The sequence below is a fragment of the Azolla caroliniana genome, unplaced genomic scaffold (genome assembly GCF_043228905.1).
Source record: "Azolla caroliniana isolate FFs.n. ecotype wild unplaced genomic scaffold, voAzoCaro1.0.p SCAF_20, whole genome shotgun sequence".
In the NCBI taxonomy this organism is placed as follows: Eukaryota; Viridiplantae; Streptophyta; class Polypodiopsida; order Salviniales; family Salviniaceae; genus Azolla; species Azolla caroliniana.
The window spans coordinates 10,208,834-10,232,352 of record NW_028230455.1 but is presented as its reverse complement, the minus strand read 5'-3'; the positions used below and the strand labels follow the sequence as shown (position 1 = coordinate 10,232,352).

General features: G+C 40.9%; 2 protein-coding genes across 2 annotated transcripts; one reads left to right on the top strand and one right to left on the bottom strand.

Moving 5' to 3' along the window:
* The first annotated feature begins 43 nt into the window (after positions 1-43).
* Positions 44-3,499, top strand: LOC147850959 (pentatricopeptide repeat-containing protein At1g06140, mitochondrial-like). Its single transcript, XM_087335965.1, has one exon. It carries the CDS (start codon positions 474-476, stop codon positions 2,553-2,555), a length of 2,082 nt encoding a protein of 693 aa, XP_087192091.1. The 5' UTR covers positions 44-473; the 3' UTR covers positions 2,556-3,499.
* A 705-nt stretch (positions 3,500-4,204) lies between these two features.
* Positions 4,205-9,284, bottom strand: LOC147850958 (ras-related protein RHN1-like). Its single transcript, XM_087335752.1, has 7 exons — positions 9,045-9,284; positions 7,245-7,322; positions 6,758-6,925; positions 6,143-6,191; positions 5,558-5,631; positions 5,393-5,486; positions 4,205-4,572 (listed from the first exon to the last, which is right to left on the bottom strand). The coding sequence occupies exons 1-7, from the start codon at positions 9,081-9,083 to the stop codon at positions 4,469-4,471; spliced, it is 606 nt and encodes a 201-aa protein (XP_087191878.1). The 5' UTR covers positions 9,084-9,284; the 3' UTR covers positions 4,205-4,468.
* Positions 9,285-23,519: the final 14,235 nt, after the last annotated feature.

Here is a 23,519-nt window from a genome sequence, read left to right as displayed (position 1 = left end):
GGAAACCAAAATTTGAGAGTTGCAAATCTATGATGACCTGGACAGTGTTTTATATTCGTGGGCTAAATGGATGCAAGTCTATGGTGATTTTTGTGCTGCACTTTGTATTTTGCTTTCTTGTTTCTTATGTTGGTGGGTCAAAACAATTCAAACCTATGATGCGCTCTGCGAAGTGTTTTTCTTTTAGCTTTTTGTTTTCTGTTGATGGGTTCAGAAGAATGTTTGGGCGGTGTTTTGTTTTTGCTTTATTTTATGTTAATGTATAACAAACAATGCAAACCTTTAATTTATTCGGGCAGCATTTTTTTGCTTTTTGTTTTATGTTGATGGGTTATACCAATGCAAATCAATGACGATTTGGGTAGTGTTTTGTTTTTTGCTTTTTATTTATCTTGATGGCTAAATGTGGCAAATTTATCATGATTTGGTCAGTATTTATTACCCCTGTGTTTTACGTTAATGGCATCTTTTGAATGAACTTCAAGACGAAGAAGACCACAGGGCTTCATGATGCCATCAAGATCGCCCACCATTTTCTGCTTGATCAAGGAGGAGGTTCTTCTTTAACCCAAGAGACATTGCATTCTCTTCTCCAAGAATGCTCAAAAGTCAAGGATTTACAATCTGCAAAGGAAATGTATACTCTCATGTCTAGGTATGGCCATTCAGACCCATCTCTAGATGCACATTTTATCAGAGCATATGCTCTCTGTGGAAGCATTATAGATGCTAATGCGTTGTTTTCTGGCATAAAACCTAAGACAATTCAAACATGGAATGCTATTGTTTTTGCCCATGTTTGCATCGGTGACGCTAAGAAAGCTCTTGAATTGTATGAAAAAATGGAAGAACCAAGTAAGTTCATGTCTATATGCATCTTGAAAGCATGCTCTTCTGAAGGTATCATGGGAACATTCCAAGCATCAGATCTCATGGGCAAACAGGGTATTCCTATATCAAAGAACATCATTTTATGTTTTCTTCAAGGTTGTTTGAAAACTAGAGATATTGTTGGAGGAAGATATGTTTACTCACTTATGGTCATTTCTCACCTTGATTCTAATGCTTTCTTGGCTGATTACCTCATTCGGCTTTTTGTAGTATGTTGTAGTCTACAGGAAGCAAACCAAGTGTTTGACAAGATTAAGGAACCATCCATATACACATGGACAGCCATCATCGCAGGCCATGCAGATCTCGGCGAGTCAGAAAGAGCACTTGATCTATACAATAAGATGCTTCTTCATCATCAGGGAATTGAGGCAAACAAGGTTCTTATCCTAAGCCTGCTAAAAGCATGTAGTAATTTAGACATGTTGGTACAGGGAAGGCTCATTCATGCACATATCATGGAATTGGAGCTAGATTATGATATTGTTATCTGCAATACTGTTATGGATATGTATGCAAAATGTGTGAGCCTAGAAGATGCAAGAGACATTTTTGACAAATTGCGGAATTGTCAGGATGTTGTATCTTGGGGTGTGATGATCTCAGGATATGCAAAGTGTGATGGACTTAGTTCGGTTGCATTGGAACTCTATAAAAAGGTGAGTGAAGGATTATTAATGCCTAGCAAAGTGATACTGGTAAGTGGCTTGAAAGCTTGTGGTAATATAGAAGCCGTGAATGATGGACGATTTGTGCACTATCATGCTGTTCAATATGGGTATGAATCAGATATAAATGTAGGCACGACTCTGGTTGATATGTATGCTAAGTGTGGTTGTCTTGAGGATGCTTACTATGCCTTTGAAAGCTTGTCACATCAAAATGTTGTATCATGGGGTGCAATCATCGGAGCATATGTTGAACATGAACAAAACCTTGGCGCACTTTGTCTTTTCGATAAGATGCAAGAAAGCGGCATTGTCCCGAATAGAGTCATTTTCCTCAATCTTATGAGGGCATGCAGTAGCATAGGAGCATGCAGGCATAGTAAACTTATTCATGATAAAATAATCAGATGTGGTATTGCATTAGATGTTGTTGTGGGAAGCACACTTGTTGACATGTATGCAAAATGTGAGAAGCCAGAAGCCACGCACAGAGTGTTTCAAATGTTACCAGAGAGAAATATAGTATCATGGAGTGCTTTGATTGGAGCTTATGTTCATTCTGGTATGCATTCTCAAGTAGAAGCATCTCTCGAAGATATGCAAGAAGAAGGCATTGAGCCAGATAAAGTTATTTTAACCTCAGTGCTCACAGCATATACTCGAGCTGGGCTTTTGGAAGAAGGTCATCAATTCTTTAGTTCTACAGTAAGGAAATTCAAGGAAATAGGGCCTAATCAAAGTCACTTCAATGTTATAATTGATCTTCTTTGTCGTGGTGGATGCTTAGATGAAGCTAAAGACATGATTACAAGCATACCAACCTTACCAGATATAACAGGGTGGAAAGCTTTATTGACCGGATGTGTGGCCTACGGGAATGTGAGGCTGGGAAGGAATTGCTTTTATGAATTGCAAGAGATGGATCCTGGTGATGCTGCTGGATATATGCTGCTCATGTCAAGCATATGCAAAGGATCTGACACAATACAATCATGAGGGACATTTCACCTGCCACTAAAAGCATAGACATTGGTGGTCATGTCTGGGTGTTATCAATCCCATTATCAACCAACGAAAATCTCAAACACCCATGCAGGGGATTTACTTGAATTTAATGTTCACTTGTGACAAAAGGCTTGCAATCTCTGAAAATGGGCAGAGGCTGATCCCTACCAAAAAAGCTTATTAGTTTCATTTGGTTGGACTTGATTATTAAGCCACACTGCCCAAAAAACATGAAATATGGAAAAAAAACACATCACATGTGTGAACAAAATATTCTTATATTATTAGAGATAAAAGATCAAATTAGTGAGAGCTGTAATTGGTAGATACCTTTTTCCATTGTCTAATAGTGATGAATGTTTTGGAACCCTAAACCCTAGTTTGGAAGCATGAGACAGTTTTGGAACACTTTCATTAGCTTAACTAGCATTGCTTCCGAATAATTACTGTTTTAACTTCCTTTGCTTTGGAAGCAAGCATGACAGTTTTGGAGCATTTCATTAGCTTAACGAACATTGCTTCTGAATAATGACCGTTTTTAACATTCCTCACTTTGGAAGCAAGCATGAGACAGTTTTGGAACACTTTCATTACCCTAACTAACATTGATTCTGAATAATTACCATAGTTTATGTTCCTCGCACAAAGGGTTTTCAATTGAAACTCTCTGAACTTTCTGGATGCAATGACTTATATCTTTCATTTGACATCAAGGTTTTCCATGCCTTTTACTGATCAAATCTGGGTTGGAGCTATGACATTATGAGACAAAGCAAAACCGGAAGTATCGGGGGCATTTATAGAGTAGCGTATCGTAGGGGGTATTTATAGAGTAGAGTATCATAGGGGGTATTTACAGAGTAGAGTGTCATAAGGCGATAAAGTGGATCCACAAGCATGTTTATACCCAATCTCTTGTTGAACAAATTTTCTCACCTTGCTTGCATACAATACGTCATATTAATTTTTTTTGCCACCATGCATTTTTACTGATCAAACCTGGTTTGAAGTTATGACATTGCGAGAAAAATCAAAACCAGAGAGTATCGGTGTATTCATAGAGTATGGATCAATATTGTAGGGAGATCAAGGGATTTCTTGAACATGCTTATACCAAAACTCTCTACGAACAAACTTTCTCATCTCACTTGCATACAATACCTCCTATTACTTTTCTTCACAGGAAACTATATTTAGAATAGTTGTTGACAGATACTAGGGACCACATGGAAGTATTCAGTGGACACTGAATTTATATATATTTTTCTTTAGATGTAAGGTAACAGAATCCCCTTTATTCAATTCCCTCCAGCTGTATCTTGAGCAGACATTAATTAGAAACGCTTTACTGTTGAAACTAAAAAGCTTAGAGGGTAGACAATGCCCATTTACTCAATCCCCTCCAGCTTTGTCATGATCAGACATCAATTAGAAACTCTTTACTGTTGAAACGAGCAAGTTTGGAGGGTAAACAATCCATGAAGACCCATACGTATTAGAGTTGATTCATCCTTAGAATCTAGAGACAAAGGGCCAAGCAGTGTTCCACAATATGCCATTTGATTAACATGGATTTCATGCATTAATTTCCTTGTCCTCTTAATTCAATTTTTTTGTGCATACAAAAGCTACTAAATACATAACAAAGATAAGAATTACTGTATCGTATTCAAAGCAATAACAGAGCTTACAATGGAAACTTTAATATGAATCTTTTATACAATACGATAGAATGTACCTGATATACTTTTTTGACACAAGGATTATAATATAAAATCATAATTTTGTCATTCATTCACTACAACCAAACAAATCACTGCAAGTTCTTCCTCCATAATGAAGAAACTTGAGTTTGTTGCTCTGTGATAACGATTTCATACATGCACATATCTGAACTCCAAAGTTTAAGAGCAACATGTGCTTTTTGTGGTAGTATCCACTGGCCGGTTGTCAGTTAGCAGCATTCCACTTGGAGGTTGTACGGGTTGTGCTCTTGGAAGTCTCTTTGCTGCAAATAAAAATTGCCAACAATTAATATATTACTAATTCTATAATCCTATGTAGACATTATTCTGGTTTTACAGTTTACAAAGAGAAACAAATTAATGTCTCAGGAGGGGCCATAGTGCACCAACTATAATCCAATGGAAGATGGAGAGAATAGAAAAAAACCTTTTTGTAACACATTATCTTAACTGTGGGAAGCCTCAAATGTGAGGTGAAAAGTTAAAACCCACAAAAAATGAATTCAATTAAGTGACCAGTTAATATACCTGTCTTCAGACTAAAAACATTCAAAGAAGAGGATATACATACCCTCCTCTATATCGTGAGACATAGCAAGAATGTAAGGTTGCCTTAGTGACAATATAAAAGTTTGAAATGTATCAGAAATACGCACCCAGCATATGCAGCTAAATAGCCAAAAAACTTCCAGATTTGGCTAAATAGGTGAAGAGAATGGAACACATGGAATGGAGACAGGTAAAGATAAAGAAACAGCAAGAATTATGTGGGAATGAATTAATTATAACAAATAATAGTTGTTTTGCATCATTCTATTGTGTTGTCTTTTGGTCACATATGCCTTTGAGGCCAACAAACTTGATGCCAAGTACATAAAAAATGAAGAATTGAGAATGCTTGCTTCTGAGTTCAAAACATACTGTAAAATCACAAAAATGTATATCAATGCTTCAAATTAATTGTTTCCCTAATGTGTTTCTGAAGAAACCTGGACACGCATTTAATTAGCCTATTCATGAACAAGACATTAAACCAGAAGAACTGGAAATATTTAGAAGATTTTAGACATTAAGCAAATTTACCAATTTCAACAAATAGTTCATTCACATTCTGAGCAGTCTTTGCTGAAGTCTCCATATAAAACAATCCATTTTCTTCTGCGTAGCTTTGAGCTTCCTAAAAGTCAGCAGATGATATGAGAAGATGTTTATGCTTTAAATGTTTCAACCAACACTGTCAACACTTACTTCTAACTCCACTTTCCGCTTTGAAACAAGATCTGCTTTATTTCCAGCAAGAGCCATGACCATGTTTGCATTTCCTGATATCAAGCAATTGGCATAACACATTAGTATTTTCTAATTCTCAAAAAAATGCAGAGCGTACCAATCTACCAAAGCCTCACAAAACTCTACTTTTTGAATTACACCATTTCTAGTTCCTGGTTCCTTTCTTTCATCCCTGCAGTAACTGGAAATTACCCAGACGGCAAATTTTTGCCATCTCTCCACTTCTACATTCCCGTGTATATGCCTAACCTATATATATCCATCGAGCTTAGCCATCTTATACTCATGTTTTACTTACAAACCTAGATGACCATCAACGAGAACAGATTTTCTGGGTTCCTTTCCGGAGACCTTTAATTGACAATGTTAAAAGAAATGCGCATATAAATCAGGCACAAGACAAAGGCAGTTCCAAATATGCCACATAATGGGGATAGCATGAGCTATTTCATAATAAAAAGGTACTTCAAAACTACACTGGCCATATATTATTATGATTTGCATTGATTATAGTTAGTCTGAAGAATATAGAGAGGAGGATACCTTGTCTCTGGAGCTCTTGTACCCATTTTTTTGCACGAACAAACGACTCCTGGTGCAAAAACTTTCAAGCTTAAGCATCATGATTTATTTATATTTGTATTTTAGAAACACAAGTGTTAATGCAAAACCTTGTGTAAAGTGGAATCACACACAAAATTAATTAAAATACATACAGATACCCATACATATATACACAAGACACAAACTACATATATGCATGTGTACATAAACATTGCATATGCAGACACAGATACAGACACACAAATTATATATATGAGAGTAGCAGAATTGCATCTTATGAAATTGTGGTTCCGAATTCATGCATTAATATTATACATTGTTGGTGATGTCAAACACAATAATTGCTGCAGCAGCTCCTCGGTAATACATGGGGGCCAAGCTATGATATCGTTCTTGTCCAGCTGTGTCCCATACAGAATTAAAATACATACAGATACTCATACATATATACACAAGACACAAACTACATATATGCATGTGTACATAAACATTGCATATGCAGACACAGATACACACACACAAATTATATCTATGAGAGTAGCAGAATTGCATCTTATGAAATTGTGGTTCTGAATTCAAGCATTAATATTATACATTGTTGGTGATGTCAAACACAATAATTGCTGCAGCAGCTCCTCGGTAATACATGGGGGCCAAGCTATGATATCGCTCTTGTCCAGCTGTGTCCCATATCTCGAATTTTACAGTTGTATCATTCACAGCCAACGCTTGTGAGAAGAATGCAGCACCTATCGTGGATTCCTACAATTACAGCCATATTAGAAAGGAAATGCAATTAGAAAGATGGTGCTACCCATACAAGGCACGATCATACTGCAATAGAACAGTTTTTAAAAGCAATATATGAATTTTTGAAACAATTTAATTATAGCAATTAACAAGATCAAATTGAGCTCACTAGCTCCAAAATGCTATTATGTGGGCCTTTTAAGTAACAAATAATTTCTTCTAGAACCTGAAGTGTCATAACTTGTTTACCAACTCTTATCACAATGAAACATAACAAGTCTCGAAAACTCAAATAAATGTCATTTAAAGTTTAACAGCAAAGTAAATTTACCTGAAATTCTTGAAATTGACCTTTTACGAAACGCAAAACCAAACTTGATTTTCCAGCTCCCATGTCTCCAAGAAGCACCTTTTCACAAACAAAGATGTTTGGTGAGTAACAGGTTTCCAATTCATGATTGGAATAATACAAAAAGTAGTGGAACATTGTAGAACCTACAAGAATCTAGAAATATGTACATTATCATCTAAATTTTATGGTGGTTTCTTGTGATTTCATGGATAAAAAGGAATCAAAATATTGAAAGAAGAGTAAATTTGTCTTGTATAATTTTCTTCTAGAATTCCCATATAGTTGTGATATTTTCTCATAATTTCCTATTATTTCGCGCATTGGAAAAAAATCCCCTGATATTATTATTATAGAGAATTTTCCTATGATGCTACATACAGTGTGTTATATCAACATCTGTGCAATTATTACACACTTCGGCAGTGTTGAAGATAACTTGTTAGAATGTTGTGCTATTTTCAACTTGCCAATTGCAATTTTTCATTTCATAAAAAATCCACTGATATTATTACTATAGAGAATTTTCCTATGATGCTACATACAGTGTGTTATATCAACATCTGTGCAATTATTACACACTTCGGCAGTGTTGAAGACAACTTGTTAGAATGTTGTGCTATTTTCAACTTGCCAATTGCAATTTAGAACTTCCTTCTAAATTCCTATAATTTGTGGTATAAATTTATGTGAGGAAGAAGATCCAACTGAGATATAATTCCTTTCCTTCTAAAAACCTATAGATTTCTGGTACTTTACCATATTACACGATGCACGAAAAGTGAGAAATGCAAAGGAAAATTTTCCCAAATTTTGCATACCCTAAAGTTATGCTTCTTATCCTTCCAATCTCTATCAGACTTCATCTTTCCTTTCTAAATTTGCTTTTATCCTCGTTTCTCAATTCTACCATTTTAAATCTCTCGTGAGCTTCATCCTTTCATTTCAATATCTTTCTAACTCTATCCTTTCTTTAGAACTTGCGTGTCAATGCAGTCCACTCCTTACACACATTCCCCTCACAATAACAATGTGCACTTCCCATTGCAACATTTATTAGTAAAATTCTTGAACGTTGAGCTTCACTACTCAATTCCATAGATCATGTTTGACCACCGAGGAAGATAATAAAATCTATCTATCTGAAAGAGGGAGCCATCACAAGTTTCTTTTAGCTCCATCACTCCTCGCGCTACAAGTCAATCAAGGGCTAAACAAGTAGAGTCTCAACCACAACACTCAAAAGAGCTTACAAAATATCGGGAAATAGCAATTTTTCATGCATGTAAACCATGAACATTGACCTTTGTCATCCACAAATAAAGGCCATTATCATCCAAAACCGAAAGCGTTTTAACTCATTTTGGAGACCCCTTCATTGTGGATCGTCCCATGTTAAAGATCTTTCTAAGGGGGATGTTTCAGTCCATCAAACTTCAAACTGTTAACTGCTTAGCTAACGAGAGACTCTGCTTTAGACAGTTTTATTAATTTAATTATATTTATTTTGGTTATTCGTTAGACAAGACACCATTTGAAGATGTAATCTCTTGTTTGGTCTCATAGACCATTTTGGACTCTTAAAGAAAGTTGATCTCTTTCAATGTTTTATGACTTTCACTATCTCCCATCCCTTCAGCATTTGCGTTCTACCCTTTCCACCTCCATCCTTTGTTCAAAATTGTACACTTTATCTTTTGATCTCTCTGAAATTGGAGTATTTTTTTCCAGAGAAATTTGAAATATCAGGAAGGTCATAGAGAGAGAGAGAGAGAGCCATACCAGTTTTGCTTGCATATTCGTGGTACCAACGGTAGCCATCTCTCGCTCTCTCGCTCAGAAATTCCTGTTCTTCTTGTTGTTCTTTGCCTTCTTCTTTTCTTCTTCTTTTCTGATCAGAGTTAGGGTAGTGAAGCCTCGGATCGGATCAGCAGACAAACAGAGGGGAAGCGAGAACAGAGAGAGATGGGTAAGATCAGATGAATCGAGAGAAACAAGAGACAGACACAGAGGCAGAGGCAGAGGCAGAGGAACAGGGGAAGAAGAGAAAGAAACAGAGAGAGAAGAATAAGACTTGAATAATAATAAATAATAAATATATAAATAAATAAATAAATAAATTTCTGTTATGTCTCCTTCTTCTTCTTCTTCTTCTTCCTTCTTTCATAGATTTCTTCCTCCAAAAGACATGAAAAAAATTGGATAGAAGAGAGAGTGGAATCTTGTGGGAGGCCCATTTCACACCTTGCCTCTTCTTCCCATGGGAATCATATGGGAATTCCGAATCATGGGATACGCCCGGCCCGAGCAAAAAGAAGAAGCCGTGATCGCATCCATCGTTCTTAATACCGTAGAACACAGAAAGAGAGCCCCCCACAAGGAAATCAAGCGGACATTTCCTAGTGTCTCGAAGAAAATGAGAACATCAATCATTGCATGATGGGTTACGAGTTTCCAGACGATTCTCCGAGCTTTATCAAGAGTTGGCCATGGTTCCATCTTCGTTGTGTGTGTGTGTGTGTGTGTGTGTGAGAGAGAGAGAGAGAGCTCTTGATAAAGCTTGGAGAATCATCTGCAAACTCGTAACCCATCATGCAATGATTGATGTCCTCATTTCCTTCGAGACACAAGTAATGTCCACTTGATTTCCTTACCAAAAAAGGTGCCTCTTAAAAGTTAGTGTTTAGTTAGTGTGTGGGGATCATCAAGTTGATGTTACATATCGGGAATTCTACAAATTCATTTTGGTGGATGTAGAGAGAGAGAGAGAGAGAGAGAGAGAGAGAGATCAACGAAATATGAATGTGTTTATTGTCTGATGATGTATGATACAGAGGTGTGCCCACACATGGCATGCCTTTAGTGAGGTTGGTTTGATTTTTGGCAATTTTTGGTACACCCTTATGTGAGTTCTTTTATCGCTCGAAAAGTTGATGTCACTCCAGCTTTTCAATCCACACTTGCTTAGAAATTACCCTTTCAATTGTCATGGCAACAATCTATGTAAATAAGCCTTTATTTACGATACAAATACTTTTTTAACACACGCGTTGGCCTCGAAAATAGTCAATAAATGTTTGTATGCATGAAAAGAGAGACTGAAAGAAAGAATATATAACATCTCTCGATAGCCCAAAGTAGCCTATGAGATCAATCGAGAGATGGAACCTAGAGTTGCTATTTCATATTGGAGGATGACGATGATTCATTGTGTGCGAAAATCACAACGCAAATGCATGGCCTTTTTTTATCATAATTATGTTGATTGGAATAAAATTCGAAGATTTGAAAGAATAACACAACGGTGGTGGTAAAATTAACACATTTCAACATTAACAATGGGGGTTCTAGCTTGTGGCATAACTTTGATGTTACTTCTTCTCTTATAACTAATTTTACTTTTGATTAAGGCATAAAAGTAGTTTGCCATCCCAAAAAATGGAAAGACGGTGTTAATAAACTAAAATAAATAAATTTCCACATTCGTAACCACAAAGAGTCCCATGCTATATATAGGTGGATATGGAAGTATGAAGCTTTTGATTAGATACACATCTCCTACACTTGTTTGGTGCAATGGAGCCATTTTTTTCAGTGTACTTACTACTTTCATTGTACGGCAATGAATTTTAAATGCAAGACTTCTTATATGACATTCACATCCTTTTAACTAGTTCTTTGGAACATGAGGTTCATGCTCCCTTGTACTTGTTTCACATATAGGTGGGCCTTTTGATCTCATGCACACATCACTTAATCTGTGTATTACCCATACCACAAGAAAACCATGATCCAATGTACGTAATCCGTCACCAAATACATGTGGATATGGTGATATACAAGGGTATAAATTTTTTTGTTTTTTCTCAGACATGTTGATTGAGCACAAGAAAGGTGGTGCTCCAATGCACTTAATCTCCATTAGATACAAGTATTTCTTTGAAATTGACATGCACATGTTCTAACCCTATTTTCATGGTCATAAACACGTAGGGAAGTTGTTCCTATGACCTTGACACATGCTTTAAATCTTAATCAATGGCCAATGGTTATATCTTTATTACTTTGGCATTAATCGTTATAACATTTAGCATGATAATTATTGTAGAGTTTTAGCTAATAGCAAAGTGGGGAACATACATGAAAATTAGGATGCATAGTAGGGGTACTATATATAGGGAGGTTCCAATATTGTCAAACCATTACGGTTCAATGCAAGGTTTCAATGAATGCGTTCAAAATTGCTCTTATATTCTTATGCTTATTGGACATACAATAAAGATTCATTTACTTGTTTCCTCTTCAAATAAGTATTATTTATTGTTTCAACCTTGATAGTTTGAGTGAAAGTCCTTTAGTTTGGCGAATCTTGAGCCTTCTCATTGTCGTGGAGTTTGTTAATCCAAAAGCATACACATGTGTTTTGCCATATCTAAAGTGTATAACAACCAAATTTATTACACTAGAGCACAAATAATAGTTCTAGCTACTTAGGGATATGGCAACAAGTCAATGTTGAGAAGGCACAAGAACAACATGAGCAATCCCAAATAATATTTCAACAAAAAACATGTTTGTAATCTTTGTGGCAACAAGCTTGAAGAGTACAAATCTCATCCAAGGACCCAAATATCAATCTCCCAACAATGGTTGTGCCTCAACACATTTCGAGGAGACCTAATGAGCTCTAGGTTAAAGTTGCATTTCACCCCTTACATTCAAATACTTGTACCTACATGTACTCATCCACAAAAATGCACTCTAAAGACAAATTATCCGCACACACAACGTATGCATGTGCCCTCAAACCTATACACTTAAATATAAATATAAATATAATATATATATATATATATATATACTTATAAAAACGTGTAAAAACATACATATATATAAGTACAAGTTAATTATAAGGAAATTAATTATATGCATACTCTATCTTACCAAGCTTGCACTTACAAATACTCACGTCTTGAACATATATAATCATAGGCATCACACATACATCTTCAAACATACACAATCATCGAGAGCAAAACTATTACAAGGTTCAAAGATGATGACTCTAGTCAACCCATCCTCTCTATTTGGTTCACATCCCAGTTGCCCCCTCACATTAAAGCACACGCGTATTTGGTGACCCCAACATAAAACAAGTGGCAAGGGAGGATGACTACCCAAAATGCAGACATTGCATAAAACAAGTGGCAAGGGAGGATGGTGAAGATGATGATGCAAATGACGAAATAAAGAGAGGTGTTGAGAATCAAGCTCAACATAGTGCAACGTGGGAACACACCTTTTGAGAATCCGTGATTACTCAAAGGTTAGGAGTCACACCATTACTCTCTACACATTAACTATGTGTCATAGAGTCATATTTTATGACACATAACTACGAGTCTTCACATTCCCCATGACTATGAGTCTTCACATTCCCCAAGAGAGAGAGTTGTTGTTGTAAGTTAATGAAGAGAGAGGGTGACTCTATATAAAACACCCTCCTCATACTCCATACTAAGTTGGTTGTGACTCCTTGTAATGCTACATTTTCATTTATTATATGAATCTCCTTGTTAATATACATCTCCTTCTTCTTGAGTACTTCATTTTGTCTCTTATCCATCTTGTGTTTCTCTCCTCTCCTCTTTCCTCTCACACATACACATAACACACATCTCTTCCGTTACACAAGAATCACCATTGATTCTTTACATGGTATTAGAGTGATTTGGTAGCTCGATCTAGCCCACTCGCCTCATCATGATCGTGTGTTGTGCTCTACGCCAACGTTCAAGAAGAACTGGCTCATCACTATCGTAGTGCGATTACATAGCTCGTGTTCGAGAGAGAAGGAAAAGAAAAGAAGGAAGAAATCTACATCGACAATAAATACTCAAATGGAGAGCGCTCTCCCTAGCGAGAAGTTGGATCGTAACAACTTTGCATCTTGGGAGTACAAGATGCACCAATACCTTGTCAGCCAAGGGTATTGGAGCTACATCAAAGGAGCACAAGAAAATCGGCCCGACCCGAAAGACACTGACTATGCAACATGGGAGCAAGCGGCAGTCGAGTAATGTATTGCTTGGCGATATGACATGTACATGACCACATGCTTGGCTACATTTGCGAAGCCGGGATGCCAAAGAAAGCTTGGGAGAATCTATGAAAGATTTTTGCCGCCAACACAATTGCGAGGAAGCTTCAACTCCGCCAAGAGTTGAATAATATCCAACAAAAGGATATGTCTGTCACGAGCTACACCTTGAAGATCAAGGAGATTTGTGATTCGCTCGGCTCGATAAGCGTAAACCTGGAGGATGATGAGATGGTGCAAATATGTCTTGGCGGACTTACACCACGATTCGGCGCGATGCGGACTTTTGTACTAGCACGGGAGAATCCACCCTCCTTCTTCGATCTTCAATCCATGTTGTTGGTCGAAGAAAACCATGTTCGAACGAGGAGCAATGCCTCGGAAGGCCACATCCTCTACACGCATTCAGACGAAGGAAGAGGACGTGGTTGTGCAAGAAGAGGCCGGTTCGGCCAAGGACGAGACGGATGAGGCCTGACTTACGAAAACAACTCGCAATTTCGGCATCAAGACGGAAGCCATTGAGGAACCTTCGGAAGAGGGGGGAGCCACCATTCCGGTCTGAGCCGACAAACCTCAATCGAATGCGGATATTGCGGCAAAGTTAGCCACCGTGAAGAAGAGTGCCGAAAGAAGATGCGTGAGTCGGCGTCCACAAGCCGACAACTCACGAACTACACCACCAACTCCGAGTACGATGATTACGGAGCACTATTCGTGATGAGACATAAAGCAAACTCTATGTCGGCTTCTACATCAACTAATGCCTCCGGTCCGGAAGACGTACGGTTCGTCGACTTTGGTGCTTTGAACCATATGACGTCCCATCAAGAGTTGTTCCAAGACTTGCGGAAGCTGGATCAACCCGGTTATGTCGAGACCGGAGACGATACCACTCATCCGATTTGGCATGTCGGGAATGTCCCATTCGGGAAAGATGGCAAACAAACTTGCATCAAAAATGTATTACATGTACCCACCATAACGAAGAATTTGGTCTCGGTCAGCCAAATTGTGGAGCAAGGGATGCAAGTTCGATTCAACCAAGGTGGTTGCTTCATCGAGAAGGAAGGCCGACTCATTGCTCGGGGTTGAAAGGAAGGTCGAATGTTTATCCTCGAGTCAAACGAGGTGAAATCGGCCATGTACACAAAGGGCCTCAAACCCGGCACCGACATAGAGCTATGGCACAAGCGGATTGGCCATATCAATCTTCAAAAGCTCAAGGCAACGCAATTGAAAGGAGTCGTCATCGGACTCCCGACCTTCAAAGAGCGAGAGATTGAAGGCGTATGTGCGGCGTGCCAATTCGGCAACCATTTCCGAAGGAGAGGAATGTGAGCAAAGGCATACTCGACGTAATTCACTCTGATGTTGGGGACCGGCCCAAACAACAACATTTGATGGATGCCGATATTATGTAACCTTCATCGATGACTTCTCAAGGCACACTTGGATCTACTGTAAAAAGAAACGTGCGGAAGCAAGTATGAAGAACGAACAGAAGAGAGGAAACTCAGGTTTAATGGAGAGCTTGAGCTTACACGGTATACACAGGAGAGACAGAGAGAGAAACACAAAAAACTATATTCAACAATAATACTCAATCTGTACATAAGACGTGCTCAGTGAGCACTTTTATACAAGTCCTAGAAGGACTGACCGAAGTACTAACAGTACTTCAATGCTCATCAAGAGCTCCTACACTAACTCCCAAATATATTCCTCACGGAATATCTTTCCTAACGGCCTCCCAGTTTATGTACTCGGCCTAACCGATCGGGTCCTCGACTTCTTCAGCCGATCCGGCCGATGTTGAGCTTGTCTCTCAACACTCCCCCTCAAGCTCAACTTGAGGCTCTTCGAGATCTTCACAACACCGGTTCCTCCTGGCTTCTCGCCTCGCTCGCGCTCCTTGACCTGTTCGACTCCGCGCGCTTCGACCCTTCCGGTCGGCTTGTCTGCTCATGCGGCCCTTATAAGCTCTTCTGTTGTTGCGGTGTTGACGCTTCTCCTGCTGCCTTTTCTTCCGCTTGGGCCTCGGTTGATTCAGCGTGTCCGAATCAAACATCCGAACCGACTCGGCTACCTCCGATTGGTTTTCGCTCTCGTCCGAGTTGGCTGTCTCCAACTCGTCTTCGGTCTTCTCGCCCTTGATGGTGTCATCTTCCCCATGCGTGGTTGGCTTCGGCTCTCTCCTTCGGTTGCTCCCCTTTTGTCTGCTTCCGAACTTTTCCGCGGGTCCGCCCTCGGCTTCTTCAGCCGATCCGATGTCGAACTTGTCAACCGACTCGGTGTCTGTTCTCCCCCTCAAGTTCGGCACGTCAAGGTGACGCAACTCGAGCGCACCTGAGAATTGCCGCAACTTGTCCAGACCAAGAGGCTTGGTGAAGATGTCGGCAGTCTGCCGATCTGTCGGAACGTACTGAAGTTCGACTTCACTGGAAAGGACACGCTCACGGACGAAATGATAGTGCACCTCAATGTGCTTGGTCCGGGCGTGGAAAATGGGGTTCTTCGCGAGTTGGATGTTGCTGAGGTTGTCACAGTAGATCGTCGTTGGATCGGACACCTTCTCTTGCAGGTCCTTAAGTAGCCGTTTCAACCATATGGCTTTGCGGTCGCGACAGCCGCTCCTCGGTACTCAGCTTCGGTGCTCGACAGTGCAACTGTCGGCTGCTTCTTACTGCTCCACGCGATCGCGACACTCCCGAGGGAGAACGCGTATCCAGACGTGGATCGGCGATCGGCGGCGTTGCCAGCCCAATCAGCATCGGTGTAGTTGACTAACTGCACGGCTGCACCGGTCCGATATAGCAGCCCGCGGTCCTTAGTGCCGCTTACGTACCGAAGTACGCGTTGCGCACACTGAAGGTGCTCCTCGGTAGGTCGTGCCATGAACTGACTGATCACCCCGACCGGGTGACTTAGGTCGGGTCGGGTGATAGTCAAGTATATGAGGCTTCCGATAATTTGTCGAAACCTCGTCGGGTCGCATACCTTTCCCGTATCGGGACGAAGCTTGACGGTTTTGTCTAGAGGAGTCGAGACGGACTTACAGTCGGCCATCCCGAGCTTGAAGAGCATACTCAGCACGTAATGGCGTTGGCTGATCAATATGCCTTCGGGGGTACGGATCACTTTGATCCCGAGGAAGTAATGAAGGTCCCCTAGATCCTTCATGTCGAACGATACCACAAGCTGGAGCTTCACGCGGTCGATTTCACCTAGGTCGGCGCCGGTGATGACCAAGTCATCAACATACAGTAAAATACTAACCGGTCCGAGTCGACCTTTCCGGATGAACAGGGAAGAGTCCGATTTTGACGAGACGAAGCCCATCCGACGCAGTTGTTGTGTGATCTTCACGTTCCAGGCTCGTGGGGCTTGCTTCAGTCCGTAAAGGGACTTTTTCAGTCGGCATACTGCTGAGGAGTTCGTTCCGGAGTGAAATCCGGGGGGCTGTACCATGTACACCTGTTCCTCAAGGTCACCTTGCAGGAACGCATTCTTTACATCCATCTAATGTAAGTGCCACCCCTTGGCTGCAGCTACTGCGAGCAAAACACGGACGGTCGTCATTTTCGCAACCGGCGCAAACGTCTCATCGTAGTCGATGCCGTGTTTCTGCGCGTAGCCCTTTGCCACTAGCCGAGCCTTGTACCGGTTGACCGAGCCATCGGTGTTGCACTTGACCTTGTACACCCACCTACACCCGATCGGCTTTACACCCTTCGGTGCGTCAACCAGGTCCTAGGTCTCGTTCTCTGCCAGTGCGTGCATCTCTTCCTCCATCGCGGCGTGCCAATTCGCGTCTTTAGCCGCTTCTGCGTAGCTCTCCGGCTCACGCACTTCCGCTACACGGGTCATGTACGCATAATGATGCGCCATGTACTCGTTGTATCCGAACCGCACAACTGGGTTCTTTTGGCGGGTAGATCGGCGTAATCTCACATTAGCCGATGTCGAGGCCTTCTCGGCCGACGCGATCTTCATCTTTAAAGACCTGTCACCGGTTCCCTCGGAGTCGGACTCGCGTTGGTCTGACTCGTTCCTTTCCGTGCCGGAATCCGACACCTTCTTCTTCCCTTTCTCCTTGCGCGTAAGCCGTCTCCTCGGCTTCCTGCGCGGGGAATGCACGGTCGAGTCTCCACTACTCGCCGGCTCTTCATCGGACTGGTCGTACCGACTCTGTCGTCCAATCGGTCCACTTAACCGGAGTGAAATCGGACTCTCTTCGCGGATCTCGATTTCTGGCTCATCCGGAGGCATCTCAGCCTCGCTGACGTCATCGTCAGAACTCGTATTGGAGTCGGGGTTCCGAGTCGGGGGCAGGTACCAGGACGCGGACTCGTCAAACACAACGTCGCGGCTGACACACGCTTGTTTGGTGCGAGGGTTATAGCACTTATAACCCTTCTACTCATCCGAGTAACCGACCAAGATGCATTTCTCGGCCTTTGCGTCTAGCTTCCTCCTTTTCTCCTTCGGTACATGCACATACGCAATGCTACCGAACACCCTCAAGTGTCGCAAGTTCGGCTTCGTTCCGAAATATAGCTCATGCGCTGACACTTTGTCTCCAATCCGGTTCTGGATGTATACCGTGGTCCTTACAATGGACGTCAAGAACGCTTTTCTTCAAGGCGAATTAGACGAGGAGGAGTACATGGTACAACCACCCGTCTTCGAATTGCGCATTTATCCAAAAGCCGTATGCCAACTCAAGAAGCCTCTCTACAGCCTCAAGCAAGCACTGTGTCCTTGGCATTCGAATATTACGCAATATCTTCATCAAATTAGCTTTTGAATGTCGAAATCCGACAACTCCCTCTACGTATGACACGACTCTAGAAGCCTAATTGTCATCATCCTATATGTGGATGATCTAGTCATTGGAGGTGAAAGTCTAGTCGACATCAACAAGGCCAAGTCCCTCCTCTCCGGAAAATTTGAGATGATGGACATGAAGGAGCTCCATTACTTCCTTGGCATCGAAGTAATTCGGATTCCGGCCAGCATTACGATCTCTCAACGGCACTACATTCTCAACTTGTTATACAAGTTCCGGATGACTGAGTGCAAATCGGTCGCCACGCCTCTCGATCGAAACCTCAAACTAGATGCTGACTCTGGCACAAACGAGTGCGAGCCGACCCAATATCATCAACTGATTGGGAGCCTCATCTATCTCACGATCACTCGACCCGACCTTAGCTATCCAGTCGGACTCCTCAGCCAATTCATGCAAAAACCACACGGCATTCACTTGGATTGCACTAAGCGAGTATTACGATATGTGAGCGGAACAATGGATTACGACGTTCTATACGCATCAACCACACCAATACGACTCAAAGGGTACACATACGCGGACTGGGATGGCTACAAAGCCGATTGACGATCGACCTCCGGATTTGTCTTCTCCCTCGGTAGTGGAGCGATTTCTTGGAGTAGTAAGAAGCAGCCTATCGTCACTCTTTTGAGTACGGAGGTGGAATACAAGGGCACAACCGTAGCTGCATGTGAAGCCGTATGGCTCAAGAGGATTTTGAAGGATCTGGGCGTTCCCATCAAGGATACGACTCCCCTTTACTGCGACAACATGAGCAGTATTTATCTGGCTCGAAACCCGGTGTTCCACGCACGCACGAAGCATATCGAAGTGCACTATCACTTCATTCGGGAGCGCGTACAGGCCGGAGATGTCGACCTTCAACACATCAACATGAATCTTCAGACGGCCGACATCTTCACCAAAGCCTTAGGAGCCGACAAGCTTCGGCAATTCATGTCAGACCTTGGATTGACGATTCCTGACTTGCCAAGCTTGAGGGGGGGTACAAGCAAGAACCGGATACCGTCCGAACCGGGTACGAGTCGAAGCGGACACTGGAGATCGTCCGAACCGGATACGAGCCCGAGTTGAGCTTGAGGGGGCGTGTTGAGAATCAAGCTCAACATAGTGCAACGTGTGAACACACTTTTTGAGAATCCGTGATTACTCAAAGGTCAAGAGTCACACCACTACTCTCTATACATTAACTATGTGTCATAGAATCATATTCTATGACACATAACTAATGAGTTACATATTCCCCATGACTATGAGTCTTCGCATTCCCCAAGAGAGAGAGTGGTTGTTGTAAGTTAATGAAGAGAGAGGGTGACTCTATATAAAGCACCCTCATACTCCATACTAAGTCAGTTGTGACTCCTTCTAATGCTACATTTTCATTTATTATATGAATCTCCTTGTTAATATACATCTCCTTCTTCTTGAGTACTTCATTTTGTCTCTTATCCATCTTGTGTTTCTCTCCTCTCCTCTTTCCTCTCACACATACACATAACACACATCTCTTCCACTACACAAGAATCACCATTGATTCTTTAAAAGGAAATAAACTGCATAGTCAATCCATCCTCTCTATCTGGTTCAAAGACTTCGACATCATATTCTCACATTTTTTAAATAAATACAAAGTTTGATGCTTCAAGAGGGTATGAGCAAGCCAACAAAATTGAAGTACTTCAATCGAGTGGTATTCTTGGCTCTACATAAACAAATCATAAAACTTCAATGGGCCCATACATCATGGTAAAAGAGTTCGAGAACGAAGATATGACTAGCACAAGTCACTATGAGTTTGATAAATGGCTCACATTGAAGAAACCCTACAAGAGTACAATAGTGGCATTCCTTCAGTTTGAGCACCAACTTGCTTGACTTTCGAATTGAGACCAAAGATTGGTGAGGATGAAGAAAGTATTAACGTTCCTCAAGTCCGTCGATCGAGGTGAAATGATGATGCTCAGTATACTACTTGAATATGATAATGGTAGGGGCTAATCAAGAATTGGGATGGTGTCGAATGGACCTGTCAACAATATGACAAGCCAAAAATTCACGCCTCATTGGGTCAATCACGAACAAGTCAAGGCAACTCAGTGCTGACTCATGTAATGATAAAGCACCCCTTAAGGGAGCGAGAATCAACATCCAATTTGGAAGAATACATAAAGAAGGTATACGAGAACCTAAATGAAAAGATAATTTATCTTCTTTATCAACCTATCTTTTAAGCCATTCCATGTAATGGAGTTAAGATAATCTCGTTACATATGATTCAAATAAATCCTTTGATGTAATCAAACTTTTTGATTTTTTGTATAAAATTAATTGTGACAAATTTCTATTTTCTACTGTTATTCATTATTGTGCAGAGATCGTGTGGACTTTTCACATTAAAATTCCAAGCTTAGGGCATGAAGTTACACAATTTGGGAGCAAATCAACGCAAAGACGAGTCCTTGAGGCATCAACATTACTTGGTGATATGGACGATGGTAGGGCAACAATATTACTTTGGGAGAAGTTCACCGATATTATCTTGTATCTTGCCTTTATCTTTATCTAGAAAGATTGGCTACACATTATTCATTGTAATGTTGGATTATTTTGTATCTTGCCTTTGGCTACTTTAATCTTAATACTAATGGAGGATAATTTCTATAGAAAAAAAAAAGACGAGTCCTTGAGTTATCGTGTCAAAAACTCACTACTCTACATGAATATTTTGCCAACAAATTTTTGGGATCTTGATTCCATCCTACAAGCGAAAAGTTATGAGGGAATGTGTAAATTTCAATTGTTAGGAGTCGAACCTACTCCGTTCACCAAGGCCAACGTTTCATCTAACAATTGGCAACGGTTCGGTTTGAACCGAATCGAACCGCGAAATCGCGGTTTAAAGGCTTAATGGTTTCAACGGTTCGGTTCAGGTTCAGGTTAAAAAAAATGGTTCGATTTGGTTTCAACAATAAAAAACCGTGGTTAAAACGGTTTAATGGTTTTTAATTTTAAATTTTTTTACATTAAACCGTAAAAACTGCAGTTTCGTGGTTCAGTTTCGGTTTTCAACATAGGTCAAATATGTAATTTTTAATTTTTAATTTTTACAAATTTATAATATTTCATTATTTAGAATTTTAAAATTTTTTAAGATGTTCCTAAAATGTGAGAATAAGGTGTAAAAATGAAAAGATTGTTTAAAAAAGAAGAAGACCTATGTTGAAAAAAAAAAAATTTAAAATTCTAAATAATGAAATATTATAAATTTTTAAAAATTAAAAATTACATATTTGACCTATGTTGAAAACCGAAACTGAACCACGAAACTGCGGTTTTTACGGTTTAATGGTTTAACGGTTTTGCGGTTCGGTTCAGGTTTCAAAAAATTTAAACGATTTGGACCCTCTCAAACCGAACCGAACCGTTGCCAATTGTTAGTTTTGTCTACCAAATGGCACCTTAACGAGGGTTGTTGAACCCCATTCCAACGTCGAAGTCAAGGGTTGTCGGACCCTCGATTTCAACCTTGGGGCCAAGGATTCTCGAACCTTTGATTCCAACATTGGAGTCAAGGGTTTTTGAACCCCTATTTCCAACCTTGTGGATGACCTTGTTGCCATCCATTGATGTTGACACCATCATTAGTTGCCAAGTGCCATAGACAAACAATGGTAAGGTCACTAGTCAGACCTTACTATCATTAGCGTCAGACCTCTTTTGTCACCTCCCTTGTGATGTTGTTGTGATGTGACGGGTCCTAAGGTAGAAATAGATAAAATGGAGGGAAGTGGGCCACCTTAAATATAATGTCTTAAAATTTTAATCTAATCATTAGGGTCATTGATCATGTATGAAGGGATGTAGAGTTTGAATCTTTGTCAGCGCTTGGTAAGCATTTTCGATTTAATGCAAAATGAGGTGCCTCCCTCCTTGTAAAAAAGAGGGGAGGGCTCATTCAAGGGTCCAATAGCCATCGACAGACAATGGTAAAGTCATTGGTCGTCGTCGTCGATCCCCTTTTGTTACTTTTCTTGTGATGTTGTTATGATGTGGCGGTAACTAAGGTAGAAATAGATAAAAAGGAGGGACGTTGGACACATTATATACAAATGTCTTGAAAAATTACTCTAATGGTTAAGGTCATTGATCATGTATAAAGGGGTTGAGTTTGTCCGCACACATAAGCAAGCATTTGGGGGTACGTAACCATATAATGCAAAAGCCTCTCCCCTACAAAAAAGAGGGGAGGAGGGCTCATTCAAGTGTTCAACTAAGTTTTCTTTATTAGGAGAATTTTGGGCATTTGAGGTATAGTTTTTTTTTTTTTTTGATGGGGTTGGCGAGTGGTGAGAGCAAGATTGGATGTTGGACTACCTCTTCTCCTCCATACCCCCCCCCCCCCCCCCATTCCTACTTTGAGGATTCTTGGGTCTTCTTCTTCACCATGAAGAGGTCGTGTGTTGGTGGCTTTGGAAAGAAACATCGAGCGGGGAGGAAGCAAGTGTAATCGAGGCTTGCGCGATCGGGGATGGGGTAGCCACGGACAACGACATCCGGATGGAGGTGGCTACAGACATGATGAGCAGTGGTGTTGAGTCCTTGCTCACACCGGTTCTTGAGACTTTGGTGGTCAACCACGAGGGCCCACGTTGTCGTGAAGAAAACCGGCCATGGGCGGAATCAGAGAAAAAGACGCATGAACCAGCTCTTACACGGGTGGACGCGCGAATTGATATTTTGTACATAATTCGTAATTAGGTCGGCTGATGTAAATACTAAGTAGTACACATTTATTAGGGGATTTGTGTGTATCTCTGTCGGAAGGGACAGGGAATAAAGTGATTGGACTAGGGAAGAAGGGTCTCCCCTTTGCGAACTATTTAAGGAGGGAGAGAAGGAAGAAAGGTATCGCGCGTTGGCGAGCACGAAGTGCAGCTGCAGAACCGAGTGTTGAGCTCTCTCTCCTCCGATCGTCGTTCTCTATGGGTGTCGGGAGTTCGCTGCCTCTGCTTCGTGGACAGCCCGTGTGCTTCCAGGAGAGGCTCTCTCTCTCTCTCTCTCTCTCTCTCCCCCCCCCCCCCCTTCCCTTTTTTTTTTTTTTTGTTTCTTCGAGTTGAGTGGTTGTCGTCTGTGTGCGTGAGTAGGACCCCGTGTCAGGTCCATTACCGGTTTGCCGGTTGTAATTGTTCGAGTTGTAAGCTATTGATTATAGTAATCGGATTCCTGTTTCTTGCTCTTATTTTCTTTCTGTGTGTCTGCAACTCTCTCTCTCTCTCTCTCACTCTCTCCTTGATCCCGCCTC

Bases quoted from the DNA above. Each gene is read 5' to 3' on its own strand.
- LOC147850958 (XM_087335752.1), bottom strand. From the start codon at position 9,083: ATGGCTACCGTTGGTACCACGAATATGCAAGCAAAACTG. The intron at 7,323-9,044 runs GTATGGCTCTCT...GTTTGTGAAAAG, and splicing joins CGAATATGCAAGCAAAACTG to GTGCTTCTTGGAGACATGGG. The intron at 5,632-6,142 runs GTATCCTCCTCT...GCTTGATATCAG, and splicing joins ACAAGAGCTCCAGAGACAAG to GAAATGCAAACATGGTCATG.
- LOC147850959 (XM_087335965.1), top strand. From the start codon at position 474: ATGAACTTCAAGACGAAGAAGACCACAGGGCTTCATGATGCCATCAAG.